Source organism: Staurois parvus, unplaced genomic scaffold, assembly GCF_062004578.1.
Source record: "Staurois parvus isolate SC_StPar_1 unplaced genomic scaffold, SC_StPar_1.0 ptg000087l, whole genome shotgun sequence".
NCBI classification, from domain to species: domain Eukaryota; kingdom Metazoa; phylum Chordata; class Amphibia; order Anura; family Ranidae; genus Staurois; species Staurois parvus.
The window spans coordinates 9,489,698-9,507,684 of NW_028317883.1; the positions used below are offsets into that span (position 1 = coordinate 9,489,698).

At 41.2% G+C, this 17,987-nt stretch overlaps 1 protein-coding gene across 1 annotated transcript in view; it reads left to right on the forward strand.

Moving 5' to 3' along the window:
- POU2AF2 (POU class 2 homeobox associating factor 2) overlaps positions 1 to 17,211 on the forward strand; it is a 235,733-nt gene extending 218,522 nt beyond the window's left edge. Inside the window, exons 4-5 of the mRNA XM_089670169.1 lie at positions 5,154 to 5,452; positions 13,986 to 17,211. Coding sequence (XP_089526295.1) covers positions 5,154 to 5,452; positions 13,986 to 14,387 — 701 coding nt within the window. The 3' untranslated portion in view covers positions 14,388 to 17,211. The remainder of the gene's footprint in view (positions 1 to 5,153; positions 5,453 to 13,985) is intronic.
- The last annotated feature ends 776 nt before the right edge of the window (positions 17,212 to 17,987 follow it).

Sequence of the window (17,987 nt, forward strand, 5' to 3'; positions counted from 1 at the left end):
TTTTTACGTGTTTTTGATGTGTTACATTGCATTTTTTATGCGTTCCGGTTCATTTTTTTTCTTCTTCCTGTTCTTCAACTTAGTTCCACTCACTCTGTAAAAAAGTACAAAAACTGTAGCTGCTGACTTTTAAAAAACGGCCACTCACTTGTCCCACGATCCCGCTGTGCCCCCGCTGCAGCCCGTTTCACCGGCTGTCCTGTATTCCAGGTACCGGCATCTTCAGTGTGGGCACCCGGCTGTGACAGCTTGCGGCTTCACAGCAGGGTGCCCACTGCGCATGCACTTTCTGAATGGTCCTGTCATCTTCTGAGACCTGTCACATGTCCCACAAGACTATGGGGAGGGAGGGTAGAAGGACAACATCTGCTTCTGATCGCCTAGGCAATCGCAGCAGAAGTGGGAGCGGGTACCTGTCAATTTCGGGTACCCGCTCCCCAAAGGTGCCAATCCTTAGTGGGGAGTGGGGGACCATTCTTTAAAGCGGAACTTCCCCTTTTGGGTGGAACTCCACTTTAATAAGGACATGCTCATTATGGTGCATTTTTGGTGCATTTTTGATGCGTTATACTGCATTCCAGTACAGTTGAGTGCAGAAAAAATGTTCTACTTCTTTTTCTGGAACTGGGAAGCACTGGAACTGACCGCACTGGTGTGAACTTTGCCATTGAAAACCATGTAACCTACTATGAATGCGTTTCTGATGTAGAAAAAAAACCTCTGGACTGCATGTGGTGTTAACTGGCCCTAAGGGTCTGCAATTTGTTTTTTAGGGAGCACCCCACACCTTTTTGTATAGGGCCCCCTCATTAACATCTATATCAGACCCTCATATAGGATAATGGTCTAGTAAAGATGAAGGGAATCTCTGTTCACTTTTATGGTTAGGAGAATTTTGCATTTTCAATGTTTTGCTTAACCACTTCCCGTCCAGTCCATGTACATAAACGGCCGGACGGGAGCACTGCCGGAGCAGGTGAAGGTTTCTAAACATCCCCCCGCATCCATTGCGTGCGTGCTCTCCCTGGTAGCGCGCAGCACAGAGGAACACCAATCGGTGTACGGGACCTCTGTGTGAGGTCCCGATTCATGTGATCACTGATTGGCCAATCAGTGATCACATGAATAGTAGTAAGCAAGATGTCATTTCACTTCCATTGTTTACTACTTGTGAAATCTGTGAATGATCACAGGGGTCACATGGTACAAAGCTATTCACAACAGTTTTGTACCATGTGACAAACTGTGACGAATCACAGCTCTCACAGTATTTCTCAATGGCTGCAACAGGAACAATTGAATACTGTCTGTGATACTTTTTTTATGTGCACTAATATACAATTTTGAGGACAAGCTTTCGGGGAATGTCCCCTTCTTCATGTCTAAGCAGTACTGAAACAAAGATTTAGCAGAATGTTGGAAGAGATGTAGGGGATGGGAAAAAAAAACAGAGATAAGATACAGCAAAAGCTAAGTCGGGGGGGGGGGGGAGACAACACTCACAGAGGCAGTCATGCTTGAGGTGATAGTCATAAAACTGTTGGATAATGGTTGAGGAATCCCATGTCCAAATTCAGGCCGTTATCTCTTGTGTCAAATAGAATTATCATTCTTAGTTCAAAAGTTTTTCTTTCCTGAATGGATTTGAAATTTCCTTTAAGAACTAAAATACTGAGGTCTTCCATTGTGTGGTCTGGTTGTGTGAAACAGGTGTGCAAAAGTCATCTTCTTTATGTTCCTTGATGGTATGTCTGTACAAATTCATCCTTGTTTGCAACTTCTGTCCTGTTTCGCCAACATAAGATCCTTTGCTGCATTTTCTGCACTGGATAAGGTACACAACATTACTGGAGGTGCAGCTGTATGATCCGGAGATATTGAAGATCCCTTTTGAGTGTCGGACACTTTTTGATGGATTGATTTGGTTGCACAGTTTGCAGCGTTTCTTATTGCAGGGTTTGCTTCCATTATTTGTGACATCATAATCAGAAGGAAGTTTCCTACTGATTAGTTTATTTCTGAGGTTGGGGGGTTGTCTGAAGGCCAGTATTGGTGATTGCTGGAATATTTTTTTGAGAGTTCCATCCTCTGCTATGATGGGTTGTAAATCTTTGATTATTTTTCTTATCCCTTCTAGTGCTGGGTTGTATGTGGTTACTAGAGGTACACGGTTGTTTGTTTTTTTCTCTTTGTACTGAAGTAGGTTTTCCCTTCGTGTTCTGAAGGCTGTGTTTATGCTGGTGTTGATAGTTTTGTCCTTGTAACCTTTCTTATGGAAGGAATATGCTAGTGTCCTGAGATTTTTCTCTGTCTCTTGGGTCAGAACATATTCGGTGGTATCTAATGGCCTGACTGTGTATGATGGCACGTTTCGTGTGTTCGGGGGAGAAGCTAGAACTGTGGAGGTAGTTGCATCTGTCAGTGGGTTTCCTATATATTGAGGTGTGAAGCGTATCATCCCTGATGTATACTGTGGTGTCTAGGAAGTTGACGTGTGTGATTGAGTAGCCCTGAGTTTGATCCATTTAACAGATTTGCCAAGTCGGGTGAAGATGTGGGGGTGGCAAGCTCAGAGCTGGCTGCCCTAGATGTTACTACTATCCCTAACAGAGAGCAGCCCATATAGTACAGGTGGTGAGGGTAATGCAGGAAGATTGGTGGTAATGGGGGATTCTATAATTCTAAGGACTGAATAATTTTACACCAGGATCGCTTTAACAGAATGCTTTGCTGTTTCCCTGGTGCCAGGGTTCAGCATGCGGTGGACCAGGTTGATGTATTACTGGGATTGGCTGGGCATGACCCAGCTATCTTGGTCCATGTTGGAACCAATGACAGAATTCATGGAAGGTGGAGGCTCCTTAAGAATCAATTTAAAGAACTAGGCTGCAAGTTGAAGGGAAGGACCTCCAAGGTGATATTCTCTTAAATATTCCCTGAGCCAACACAGGAAAGACAGGGGGAGATCAGAGAACTGAAGGCATGGCTAAAGACCTGGTGTAAGAGGGTGTAAGGATTTGGGTTCTAGAGCACTGGGCTGACTTTTCATTGGGGTGCAACCTATATGCTAGATATGGTTTGTGCCTAAATGGAAGGGGGTCTGCTGTGCTGTGGGAGAGGTTTATGGGAAGGTTGGAGGAATATGTAAACTAAGATTAAGGGGGGAGAGACAATTAGATTCTCACATGGAAGAAAAATATATTTGAAATATATTTTAAAAATATTCTTATCAAATATATTGACATATATTTGAAATGCTACAATTTTGACAATGTGAGAAGTGATTTCAAAGCGAGTGTGAAAGAGGACCTAGTTTATGGAGAGTCTGATGAGGCTGAAGCATTATGGGTGGAACTGCACATGGGTGTGGGTACTATAAAAGGTAATCATTGGAGTTTGTTATAGGCCTCCCAGTGTTAATGAGGAGGTGGAGACTCAGCTCCTTGCACAGCTCGTAAAGGGCTGCAAAGGCTGGCACAGTTATGATAATGTGGGATTTTAATTACCCAGAAATTGACTGGAGTAAAGGCACAGCAGGAACAGTTAAAGGACAAAAATTTATAAACCTACTACAAGACAATTTTATAGTACAGTTCATAGAGGCCCCAACTAATAATGATGCTCTGCTGGACCTGGAAATTTCAAACTATGCAGAGTTTATTACTCATGTTCATATACAAGAACATCTGGGTAACAGTGACCATAACATAATTTTTTTTAATGTTAGCTGTAAACAACAAGCACATACTGGAAAGATAATAATATTCAAATTTTAAGAGAGCAAATTTTCCAAGGATGAGGGCTGCTCTCCAAAGACTTAGACTGGGAAGGAATATTGGCATTGAAGAACACAACACAGAAATGGGAATTCTTCAAAAAGACTATATGCAAACACAGTGCAAAATATATTCCTATGAACAATACGTATTAAAGGCTTAAAATAAAACCTGTGTGGCCAAAGTTAAAAAATAAAAAAAGAGCTTTTAACAAATATAAAAATGAAGGAACACTATCATTGTTTAAATATTACAAAGAATATAACAGAATATGTGAGGGCGTGGCCTGAGCCTGGAGGATGATGGCTGCCTGATACTCCTGCTCTGACACACGGAGAGTCTGGCAGCAGTGTGCAAGCAGGGAGAGCCAGTTTAAGCATGAGGAAGGCAGACCGCAAGTCAGCTACCAATTGATCGTAGTCCCCCCACCCGATGTGCAGCCAGTTAAGCTGCAGCATCCCGGACATGTTCCGGACACACACTGCAATATATATTCTTATGGGCAATACATTTAAAAGTTAAAAATAAAACCTGTGTAGCCAAAGTTGAAAAAGAGGAAAAGAGCATTAAAAAAATATAAAAATTAAGGAACACTATCATTGTTTAACTGTTACAAAGAATTTAATAGAATATGTAAAAAGGAAAGCAAGGACCCGAAAATTCAAAATTAACAAAAGACTGTAAACGATAAGTAGGACAAAAAAAATCTTCAAATATATTAATAATAAAAAGCTCAGATCTGAGCATGTAGGCCCTTTAAAAAATAATCTAGAGTGGGTGACTAGGAACAGAGAGAAGGCAAATTTATTAAATATCTTCTTCCGCTCTGTGTATACAAAGGAGCATGGGGGAGCTCATGTCCATAATGGGGATGATATTGACACAATGGCTCAAAATTTATATGGTCCAGAAATATTTATACAGAGCAAAAGTGAATAAAGCACCTGGATCAGATGGCATACAAACACGTGTCCTAAAAGAATTGAGCTCTGTTATTTTAAAGCCATTGCTTCTAATTTTGAACTAGGTGGACTTGTGTCTTTTTTATACCAGACTAACTGTGTAACTAAGATTAAATACCACTAAAAGAAAGCTCTATTTGTGTGAAAAAAATTAAAAAAATGTACTACAGGTACAACGTTGCATGACCAGGCAATTGTAATTCAAAGTTCAACAGTGCTGAAAATTGGCCTGTGCAGGAAGGGGTTTAATAACATTTCACCCACATGTATATATAAATAAAATTTAACAGGATCTCTTCTGACAAAAGCAAAATACAAATCCTCTCTGCATTTTACAGTATATTTTATTTCAACTGTATTTTATTTTACAATACAAAATGTAACCATCTCTAATTTATTATATTTATTCTACCAGGCTCACCTGTGCTGTCTGGGTATTACAGTGTCCGAAGATCTTTCCTTCCTGAATCTGAGTTCCATGGTGCCAAGCAATACTCAAATGACATCTACTCTTCATCTCTGGGGTCAAAGTCAATAGGTTGTGATTCAGCAACCATTCAAAGCTACCCATCCCTGCTGGAGCCTTATTTCTCTGACTCTATAGGTGACTACAGGAGTACATCAGTAACATCTGCTGGCAGCTCTCTGTTCAGTGCTTCATCGCTACCACCTCTGCTACCTCATTTCTCTGGTGACCCATCACATTATTTGTTAGTAAGTAATTCTCAATTATACTACTCTACCACTACTAAATTAAAGTGACTCCATAAATAATAATACTTTCTGAGCTCTCTAAATGTAGTGTCCACCCCCTCCCCCAGCTACAGCACTTCAATAATATCAAAATAAAAACTTTGATACAGATACAATAAAAAAATCACAAGTTGCACTATTAAACACCACAATAAAAAAAAAAAAAAATACAGCAACCCCTTTGTTCCAATGTGCAAGAAAAGGTATGTACATAGCGATTCACTGGAGAAGTTTGAATAATAAGGAAAGTGTAAGCTACACCTGAAAAAGGATTAGGCCCAGAGAATACAACCCTTTTCATAATAGAGGTGTAATTAAACAGGGTAAGGTTTTATCCATAAATAGTAGATGGCACAGGGATATCACTACTTATAACTTTTGGAAAGACAGGGTAAATAGGAAAGGTGGTGGTGTCTGTCTCTAAGTGAAAAGTGACCTCAGAGAGAGTGTGAAAGAGGACCTGGTTGATGGAGAGTGTGATGAGGCTGAAGTATTATGGGTGGAACTGCACATGGGGGTGCGTACTACAAAGGTAATCATTGGAGTTTGTTATAGGCCTCCCAATGCTAATGAGGAGGTGGAGACTCAGCTCCTTACTTTTTAATACATTTATTTCCATTATAGGGTCTGAGATTAAATATACCATTTCAGTCTTTGCAGAAGACACCAAGCTGTGCAATGGAATAACGTCCGTACAGGATGTCTCCAATTTACAAGCAGATCTCAATGCACTGTTTAATTGGGCAACTAATGTTAATAAATGTAAGGTTATGCACTGGGGGCTAAAAATATGCATGCATCATATATACTAGAGGAGGGGGTACGACTGGGGGAATCAATGGTGGAGAAGGATCTGGGAGTTCTGGTAGATCACAAGCTAATAATGGCATGCAATGCCAAGCTGTGGTTTCTAAAGTGAGCAAAATCCTCTCTTGTATTAAAAGAGGTATAGACTCCAGAGAGAGAGATATCATATTACCCCTGTACAAATCATTTGTAAGACCTCATCTGGAATATGCAGTTCAATTTTGGGCACCAATTTACAAAAAGAACATTGGGTAACTGGAGAAAGTACAGAGAAAGGCAACCAAACTAATAAGAGGCATGGAGGAGCTCAGCTATGAGGAAAGATTAGAGGAACTGAATTTATTCCCTCTTGAGAAGAGGAGATTAAGGGGGGATATGATCAACATGTATAAATACATCAGTGGTTCATATAGTGAACTCAGTGTAGAGATATTCACCCTGAGGTCATCACAGAGGACAAGGGGGCACTCTACGTCTGGAGGAAAAGAAATTCAATCTCCAAACACGGAAAGGTTCCTTCACAGTGAGAGCTGTGAAAATGTGGAATACACTCTCTCAAGAGTTGGCCAGCTCAGTTTATGGCTTTAAAAAAGGTCTGGACTCTTTCTTAGATACACAGAATATAACTGGATACTAACATTTATAGGTAAAGTTGATCCAGAGAATATCCGATTGCTTCTCATGGGATCAGGAAGGAATTTTTTTCCCTGCAGAAGAAAACTGTATCAGGCTTTGCTTGGTTTTTCTGCCTTCCTCTGGATCAACTGTGGGTATAGGATTATAACATTTTTTTTAATGGTTGAACTGGATGGACTTCTTTTTTTAGCCAGACTAACTATGTAACTATGTAACTTTGAAGTGTCCTGCAACACTATTTGCATATTAAAAACTGAAAGATTCACGAGAAGAAGACATTTATTGTTGAATGGAATAGTATATTATCTGAAAGAAAAAACTGTGTTGTGAAGGGGATACAGTATATACTGTATAAAGAGTCTATACACACTCTTTTTTAATGTGACCTACAATCTGTACATTCAATTAAAAACAAATGATAATTGTTATTTAGTGTAGAAAAAAAATACAAATAAAATAATGTGGTTGCATAGATGTACACACCCTCCTATAATTAGGGATGTGGCTGTGCTCAGAATGAACCAATCACATTCAAACTGATGTTGAATAGTAATCAGTACACACCAGCCATCAATCATGAAATAAATAAAGTTTGGCTGTTCTAGTAGGTTTTTTCTTCCACTTACTCAGTTGCCTCTTAAGCCTGATACCCACGGCAAGTTCGTACTGAAGAGCTTACCAGGAAGTTGCTGTAGTAACGTTGCAGTGCTACCCAACTCCCTCCCCCCTGAACACACCAGTCAGTGCTTGCAGCCATTGGCTGAGAGCTCTGATCGGATGCCAATCAGCTGCATGTTTTCCAGCAAGCTTGTTTGACAGAAACCGGCCAAGAGATTGGCCCGTGTGTGTAGGGCTTTACATCAAAATCCATGTTCCACAAAGCTTAGAAAGCATTGAATGGATCATACTGATAGAAGGTATCAGTCAGGAGACGGTACTAAGTTTTCCAAGGCATTAGATATACCATGAGACACAGTGAAGATGATCATCAACAAGTGGAGAAAATATGGCACAACAGTGACATTACCAAGAATTGGATGTTCCTCCAAAATTGATTTAAAAAATTAAGAAAACTTGTTTGGGAGGCTACCAATTGACCTTAAGCAACATTAAAGAACCTGCAGGAGTTTCTGGCAAGTATTGGTTGTGTAGTACATGTGACAACAACCTCCCATATTCTTCATATGTATGGTCTGTGGGGTAGAGAAGGCTGTTCTTTTTAAGAAAAACATCCAAGCCTGCTTACATTTTGCAAAGACTTGGGAAAATGTGTTATGATCTGATGAGACCAAGATTCAGTGTTTTATCCATTATTCCAAAAAGTATGTTTGGCACAAAACCAACACTGCGCAATACCAAAAAAACTCACCATACTCATAGTGAAGCATGGTGTTGGCAACATTATGCTTTGGGGCTATTTTTTTTCCAAAGTTTTAGTCAAGGTGAAGGGAGTTCAAAATATAAGTCAGTTTAGGCACAAAACCTTCAGACCTCTGCTAAAATGCTGAATGTGAAGAAGAATTTCACTTTTCTGGCCTAACAAAGACCCAAAGCATACCTCCAAATCAACAAAAAAAATGGCGTTGCCAGAGAAGATCAACATTTTTGGAATGACCATGCCAGAGCCTGAACCTGAATCCAATTGAAAATCTGTGGGGTAACCTGAAGAGGACTGTAATAAGAGATGCCCTCACAGTCTGACAGATTTGGAGCACTTTTGCAAGGAAGAGTGGGAAAAGATTCCCAAGGCAAAATGTGCCATGCTGATAGACTCCTACCCCAAAAGACTGAATGATGTCATAAAATCAAAAGGTGCTTTAATAAAGTACAGTATTAACTTTAGGTGCATTGCCCGAGGGCCCGGGGTCAGAAGGGGGCCCGTGAGAGGATCACTGTCCAGTGACAGTGTGGGGAGCAGAGGAGGAGGCAGTCTCCATCCATTCCTTCTCTTTTCTTCCTTCCTCCATCCCCTCTCTTCATTCTTTCCTCCCTCCCTCCCTCCCTTCCTTTCATTTCCTTCCTTCCTTTTTTCCTTCCCTCCCCTTCCTTCATTCATCCATTTTCTTTCTTCCTCCATCCATTCCCTCCCTTTTCTTCCTTCCTTCCTTCCTTCCTTCCTTCCTTCCTTCCTTCCTCCCTCTCCTCCTTCCCTTCCCTCTTCCTTCCCTCCCCTTCCTTCCTCTCTCTCCCCCTTCCCTCTTCCTTACCTTTCCTTCATTCCTTCCTTCCTTCCTTCCTTCCTTCCTTCAATTCCTTCCCTTCCTTCCCCTCCTTACTCCCCTTCATTCCCCTCCTTCCTCCCCTTCCTTCCTTCCTTCCTTCCTTCCTTCCTTCCTCCCCTTTTTTCTTTCCCTTCCTTCCTTCCTCCATCCCCTCCCTTCATTCTTTCCTCCCACCCCTCCTTCCTTACCTCCTCTTTCTTCATCCATTCCCTCTCTCCATTTTTATTCCTTCCTTCCTCCCTTCCCCTTTCTTCTTTTCCTCCCTCCCCGTCCTTCCTTCTGTCCTTCCTTCCTTCCTTCCATCCTGCATCCATTTTCTTTTCTTCCTTCCTCCATCCATTCCCTCTCTCCCTTCCCTTCCCTTCCTTCCTTCCTTCCTTCCTTCCTTCCTTCCTTCCTCCCTTCCTCCCTTCCTCCCTTTCCCTTCCTCCCCTCCCTTTCCCTTCCTTCCCTTCCTCCCCTTCCTCCCCTTCCTTTCTTCCTCCTTCCTTCCTTTCCTTCCTCACCTTCCCTTTCTTCCTTCCCTCCCCTTTCTTCCTCCATCCATTCCCTCCCTAACTTCCTCCTTTCCCTCCTTTTCCTTCATTCTTTCCTCCATCCATTTTCTTTCCTTCCTTCATCCATCCATTCCGTCCCTCCGTCCCTTTTCTTCTTTCCCTTCCTTCCTCCATCCCCTCCTTTCATTCTTTCCTCCCACCCCTCCTCCCTTCCCTCCTCTTTCTTCATCCATTCCCTCTCTCCCTTTTTATTCCTTCCTTCCTCCCTCCTTCCCTTCCCCTTTCTTCCTTTCCTCCCTCCCCTTCCTTTTTCTTCATTCCTTCCTCCATCCATTTTAATTCTTTCCTTCATACCTTCCTTCCTCCATCCATTCCCTCCCTCCCTTTTCTTCCTTCCCTTCCTTCCTCCATCCCCTCCCTTCATTCTTTCCTCCCATCCTTCCCTCCTCTTCCTTCCTCCATCCATTCCCTCCCTCCCTCCCTTTTCTTTCTTCCTTCCTTCCCTCCATCCATTCCCTTCCTTCCGATAAAAGGGGGTGCAGGTTCTGTTTATTCATCCCAATATAATGACAGCCCAAAATATAGTAGTGTTCCCTGTTAACTCCCTACTGACACTGTCCACTGCCTCCACAAAATCATTGTGAAAAAAATAATACAGAAATAAATTGTAAAAATAATTAAAAATTAGATAATAAAAATTCTGACACCACACCATTGCTCTACTGACACCATCCACTGGCCACCCAAAAGCATTTTGAAAAAAAAATGCTAAAAATAATAAAACATTAATTTGTAAAAAAAAAAAAATCATAAAATTGTAAAAAAAAAAAATCATAATACTAATAAAAATGAAGAACTACTGACACCACCTGCTGACACCATCCTACACATACTACCCACAGCCATACACTCCGCACTCCTCTCCCTGTACATACTACCCACTGTCATACACTCCACACTGTACATTCCCTGTTTAACATTACCTCATTCTGCACTATATAAGTCCTCTCAGGCACTATTTAACCACACCCCTTTCAATCCATGACCAATTTTTAGAGCAATTTAAAACACACCCCTCCTTTCTCATCCTTTCCTCTCTCTCTCTCTCTCTCTCTCTCTCTCACCCCTCCTCTTTTTCATCCTCTCACTCCCCTCTCTCTTTCACTTCCCCCACATGGCAGCCATACCATATTTAAACCTGGAAGTGTCCAGTGGCTTCTACGGAAAGAAGCCGGGAACATTCATGCAGACTTTGTTGCAGTAAATATTTAAATGCCCCTTCTATGCAGCTGAGCTGCAATATGTAGGTAGGGTGTTGTGTGGCTTGAGTGTAGGCTGGAGGACAGGGGGCCCCATTATCTCTTACTGCCTGGGGGCCCCATGAGATGTCAGTCCGCCCCTGTACCTGACTGACATCTGATCCGCTTGTCAGATGGGGAACAGATCTCCATTTGTCTGTTTTTGGTGGATTGGATTGGATGTAGGTAGGTGTAAACAGATACAAGTCAGTTTACATCCACTGCTCCATAAAGGATGGTCCAATTGAGTCGGCCTAAAAAACTGACAGGCAGACCCAATTGATCAGTCCGTTTGAAAAGGGCCTTAAAACAACTCAAAAAAGAATTCAAAAGGGTTTTCTGCAAAAGAAAATTGTCAATACTCACCTCTCCAGTGGGGAACGGATCACATTGCTTTGCAACAGAACCCAACAGGCCATTACAGGTTTTTATACTTCCAAGTGTGTTGTATGCCTGTTCCCACATTGTGTGCTGTGATTTTTCCCACTGGCCCCTAGATTATTACTTTGACCTTTAATAATGTAGCCACCAGCAGCATGAACCACAGTAGGGGATGCAGGCATCCAACACACCAAGAAAAAGTCAAGTATTCTTTCCAGATTTTGCTTGAAGAAAGTGAAGTGAGGGCTCAACAGGAGAAATGAGCATTGTGAGCTTGGAAATGAATTAGAGACATGAGCTACAATATCTAATGAATGTGTCTATATGGTCTCTTTTCTAACTACATGCCCATTACACTTCTATAAGCTCCTTTCCTATTTCCTTTTCAGGTACCTGCACATACAAATAATCAGTTTTTCATGTGCATATAACTGAGGCAACAAAACAGTACCACTAACCATTGTGGTATTTTTCAACAACTCTGAGTTCATCATTTTACACAATACATTATGATTTGTGTGGGGGAGAGAGGAGAAGATTAAAAAATTGGGTGAGGCAGACATGAATAATGTGTTTATTTGAAGTGACTAGCTTCGGGTGATACACAAAGATTAAGTAAATCCTCCTGCCATAAGCTATACAGTATCTGTTTATCTGCAGCCCTCTCTTTTCTAAAGCACATCAAAGACTAAGCTGCATTCTAAGCTGCAGGAGGCAGGAAGTAGGGATCTGATGTCACACACTGTACAGCACAGAACAAAGCACTTAGTGTAATCTGAGACATGAGTGAAGGGAATGGGCACGCCCTCCTCTACATGGTCTCATAGGAAAACATGCACAACTGTCCATATCCTACTGTGTGCTGGGGAGGGGGGCTCAACCAGATAGCAGAGGAAGGAGAGAGATTAGACAAGATTCACTCTAGTACCATAACAGACTGGCACTGCTCCAAGCCTGCAGTAGGTCTCCCAGGTTTACACTCTGTATTCAGGTGCTGACAGAGAGAGCACACCTTGCTCCAAGATATAATATAGAATACAGGTACCACCACACACTCCACTCAACCCTAGTGAGAGATACATGAATGATAGGTTTATGCTCAAATCCCTGTCCATTGGACACATCCCTCTAAAATGGGTGCGACCGATGGGCAGGAATTTGAGCTGAAGCCTGTCCTTCATTTACCTTACACCAGAGTTGAATACAGAGCGTGGCAAGAGTTCTGCAAGGCTCTTTGGACTGAGACAAGCACACACTATAGAAAGATATGCTTTGTTAATTTTCCATTTCAGAGGTTTAACATTTACTAAGTGTTTTGGGGCATATAATTATGATGAAGGGTTACCTAGGAGCCTTGGGTCATTCTGTCTGAAGGTTTCATCATCGGCCATAACACAATGGTAATATGCATATAGAGCACTTGTATTGGACCGTAAGTATTAAATGATTATACTGTATGTATATGTGTATATATATATATATATATATATAATATATCTGCAGTGCCTATGGAACGGGTTCTTTGACTTAACACTGAACTCCAGCCTCACCTCAGCTTCAGTCTTACACTGTGAGCTTCTCACACCATGCATTAAAAGGTGCAGCAAGTTAGAGCCTGCCTTATTTCCAGACTGGGGGACATCCTGTATCATCTAGCTCCTTCCTCCCCAACCTTACTGTCCCAGACCCCTCTCCCTTGATTCATTGGATTTCAGATCTTTCATGCACCCACTCCTCCAGACAGACATTCACCCACCAAGGAATTTTGATATTTGCAACTTCACCTGAGAGTCAGTCCACTTTTGGCTCTTAAGAGAGTACTGAAGTAGGGTGCTGTGATGTTTCCTGGAAACTATAAACAGCACCCTAACAGCCCATCTCACCACCCATGATCTGTCTGAACTGTATATACTATAGAAGCACAGAGACTGACCCCTGTTACTGGGTGTAAAATAATCTGTTTGATGATAACCATTTTATCTAAAACTTGAATAAACATGTTGATGGAGGGACGAGAGTCAATCCAGGGATAGCAAAATTGAAGTAGCTATGTTTCAATTTTAAAACTGAACTTTACCCAAAAGGGGAAGATCTGCTTGTTTGCATCCAACCTCCCCCTTCCACTGCCACATTTGGCACTTTTTTGGGGTTTTGACAGGTACCCACTCCCACTTCCAGTTAGATGCGCCACAGTGATCTGAGCCAGAAGTTCGCCCACCTTCCTTCCCCCACAGCCTTCTGAGACAATTCACAGTTCTCAGAAGACTGTGGGACCATTCACAAAGCACGGTGCATTTCGTACATGCGCAGTAGGAAACCTGCTGTGAAGCCACAAAGCTTCACTGCCAGTTTCCCTTACTTAAGATGCTGCGCCTGCACCCGAAGTGGATTGAAAAAGGGGCTCGGGTGAGAACATCACTGGATCCCTGGGCAGGTAAGTGTTCTTGCATTAAGAGTGAGCAGCTACAGTATTTGTAGCTGCTGACTTTTAATTTTTTGGGGGGATTCTGGAGCTCCACTTTAAAGTGGCTTGCAATTTCTTGCAACTGTTCCTTGTAACTAATTATCCTTATGAATGTGTAAGAATGCTTTTTAAACTTTTGGACCGGATACTTGGACAGATAGATAATATTGTGTGTATTTTATTCCACAGAGAGACTCATGGGAGCCAACTGTTTCTGATTCAATTAACCAGCTGGATGCACTGTGCACAGATGCTTCACAAACTGTAACATCATCCACAAGTTGCATCTCATCTGAAAATGGAGCCACACACTACAGGAGTGCAAGCAGAGGGTCCTCCTCATCCCAGGGCACTCAGTCTTATTCATTGCATGCTTTAGAAGATGTTCACTACTCTACTACCTTTCCGACTACCTCTTCCTATGCCTTCCCACCATTTATGACAGTGAACAATGAATTGGCCCCAAAGATGGTTCATCATCTTTCTCAAGAGGACTCTGCAGAAACAAGTCCCATGCAAGATAGTTCTGCTTGGCCAAAGGAAGATACAAACACAGTATGGGGACCATACGAAATTCGAAGAAATTACTGAAATCTGTGTTATTCCTTCAGTCATCAAGAATTTGTTATCATAATACCTTTAGATCACATAACTGGATGTAAGATTAGATTATGAAAACAACATTAACAGAACAATGCTGTTGCTATTAGTATTCATACTTGCTTAATAAACACATTTAGGAGAATCTAAAAGGAGAAAGCAGATCCTGTTTTAATTCAACATCAATTTTTATCTAACAGGGTATTGTTTCCAACATTTCTCAGTAATGTATTATCACCACAGCTTTCCCAGTATCTGAGCACTATCTTTAGTAATAAGAATTATTACATTCCCCATCCGTTTATACTGCTGCAACACCACTTTAGTTGTGAAGGCTATCACCTCATAGTTTCATGCAGAAGCTTGACCACAAATTTACAATGGCATACCATCAGGATTTTCTTCTTTCCATACTGGCTGCTGTAGTTCAGAGTAGCAGTCATTCAGATGTACAGGCTAATTATATAATAGAAGAGATATCCTCCATTTTGCACCTGCTGTGGGTGTCATCACTGTAAGAAACTAATGTACCAGAGGAAAGAACACCCCATGAACCCTGAGCCACACTGTTTGCCACTTATAGAAAGTATGCGTAACAGCAGACATAAATATCTGAAATATTAAAAAACTTTGTAATAGGGTTAACACCTAGCCACTAATATAAAAACGTGTATTGACATCGGGTTTGCTCTATTTTTGAGCAGTGAATGTGGCACAAATAACCAGAATAGACCATCTCAGAACACCAAATCTGGAATGATTAGGTTAGACATTTTCATTTAGTTTTTAGTTATTTTTTATCATACAAAGTACAGAAACACATTGAAATCCTACATCCTGAGCTCAGCAGGGCTAGATTTCTGCCACTGCAGTCTGCTGACCATCCTTTCTCAATCTTTTTACCTGGGGCACCCTTGAAAAAACTTTCAGGGCTTGAGGAACCCCTAATATTAATGACTAAACCTACAACTCATGGTACATTAGCATGATCAGTAAGTTGTAGAAAATTGTAAATAAAGAATGTGGTTTACCTACTGTATTTGACACCCAGGGCAGCTAATTTTCTACCACCTTCTGCTCTATATAACCACATAGTCAGTAGTAGTCCTATAATGAAAAAAAGTGTCCCCTTACATCAGTGGTCAGTGTAGAAGTGACCATATACATTGGTGGTTTGTGGAAATTTGCTCCATTGCATTGGTGAATGGGGAAAGTGAGAGATTAGTTCACCATTGCTCACTGCTCAAGGAATCTCTAGCAACCTAAGGAGGAAACCTAGGGTTCCACTTATCCCTGTTGGCAAAAGGCACAACCTTTGGTACCTTCTTTTACATAAAAACATTTTTTGCTGATCCTAACTAGATCTAGAATATTGTTACAGTGTTAAAATTAGCTTATTAGAGATGCTATATTTCAACTTGTGATATAGTGGGAAAAATATATACATGGAAAAGCCTCTCTTTTTCTCTACTACCTATAGATGCAGGACTACTGGTCCTAATGGTAAATCTGTCTCTGATGCTCCGTGCTAAAGCATGTATGCAAATGTCAAACGATTTTGTGATTATCAGGCTTCCTAAAGTACAATTATTTGTGACCAAACATGTCAAGAAAACACTGATGCATCAGCTATCTTATGCTTATTTAAGTAATCCAAGGTCTGTAAATACAGAACCAAAATCTGTGGTTTCTAGTATTATTTAGAGTAAAGACTAATCATTTCCAGAATTAAAATAGTATAACTATACTTTTATGAAAATATATGAAAATACAAAGTTTTTTCCAGAACTCCATTGATGTGCTTAACATGTTTTCTTTTTCATGTTTTTAGATAAGCTATCTTCAGCTTTGACCCACACAAAACTTGACTTTGTTTTTGGGAGAGATTTTCTCTTTTCCCATTAAGGCAGGAGAAACACTGGCTTTTCAGAAATTCAGTCAGCAGGCAGAATTAGGAAGTGGTTGTACATCTATGTATTAGCATTTTTTATGAATAACTTCAGCTAGGAATAGTTACCTTGATCTTCAACTCCTCATGTAGTAGTAAAATTTTGGTATTGTGGGAAAATTCTTTGAGAATTTTATTTTTAAAATCCTTTCCCTTTTACCATAAGTGTGGATTGAAAAAGAGTTATGCCAGTTTCTGAGCAGTGCAGTCCGATTCAGGTGTGGATTAAAGACTATTGACTTGTATGGGAACCATTTCTAAACCACACATGTCATCAGTTGTGAACAGAATAAAATCCTGACCTGAACCTGATTTTAAACTTGCCCTGAACAGTTGAACAACTACTTTATCAATTAGCTGTGAAACCTGAGCTTCAACCACATGTGTGAATCAGCAATCACGTTCAACATGTATTAAGGGAAGATACATTGGCTTTGCTAGGCTATCTATTCTTGTATAAGAGTAGAATACTGTTGGACTAATTTGCCCTTAAAAAGCACATTTTACATTTTTTTTAACGTTATCAAAACTCCCAATCAGGGGCAGACTGACAACTCATGGGGCCCCCGAGCAATAGGGGATCACGGGGCCCCTGTGTCCTCACCTACACTCAAATCACACCCAAAAAAGCCTATGAAAGGTACCAGGGGCATCTCATGGGGCCACCTACTGACCCCGGGCCCTCGGACAGTGCCCGAGTTCCCAAATGATCAGTCCGCCCCTGCTCCCAATAAATGTTCACTTTTTTAATATTAAAATCTGAATATTAAAACCTGATTTTGTACTTTATAATGTTGTAAAGTACTGATTTTCAATACAAACTTTTGTACTTTGACGTAGCTCACACAATAAAATAATATTCATTTATGTTGTGTATGGTTATAATTACCAAGTACATTAATGCACAAAGTTAAAATGAAAAATGTAATGTTAATACTGTATTGGTGTGCCACAAGGTCTGTACTGAACTGATAGTGGACTACATGCTGTGAAATTGAAGTCATACACTAGGACAGGGGTATTGAATTAAAATTCACAGAGGTCCGGGAAGTAAAATTTTCATCCAGCAGAGGTCCGAAACTCATGAAGGCACATGTGGTGCATTTCCGTGTGCGGCAAACGCGTGTTACTGTGGCGTGATTTTGAAAAAAGGGTTGGGGACTTCTTTCTCTGATCCTCTTTTGCTGACCTACCCACAATGTGAGAACCAAATGCACATGTACAGATCTGAAACTGTTCATACATCAGTGTCTTCAATGCCCACTGCACATCACAGTCCCCTCCCCTTTCACAGCAAGATCCCCTCAGCTCCCCCTTTACATCACACCCTCCACCCCTTTCACAGTTGTGTTCTCACACTTCCTAGACATCAATCCCCCCTACATTACAGTTCTCAGCCCCCCCCACTTTAATGTCCTTAGCCCCCACACATCACAGTCCTTAGCCCCCCACATTATTGTCCTCCGCATCCCTATTTTAATGTCCTCAGCCCCCCCCCCACATCACAGCCTCTAGCCCATACATTTCTCAGTCCTGAGCTCTTTCACTTCTGCCATTTAGTGACGCCTGCACTAGGAAAATCTATCATAAAATGTATCAAGTTGTGTAAAAAAAAAAAAACCCAGAAGGCAAAAAAAAACCCC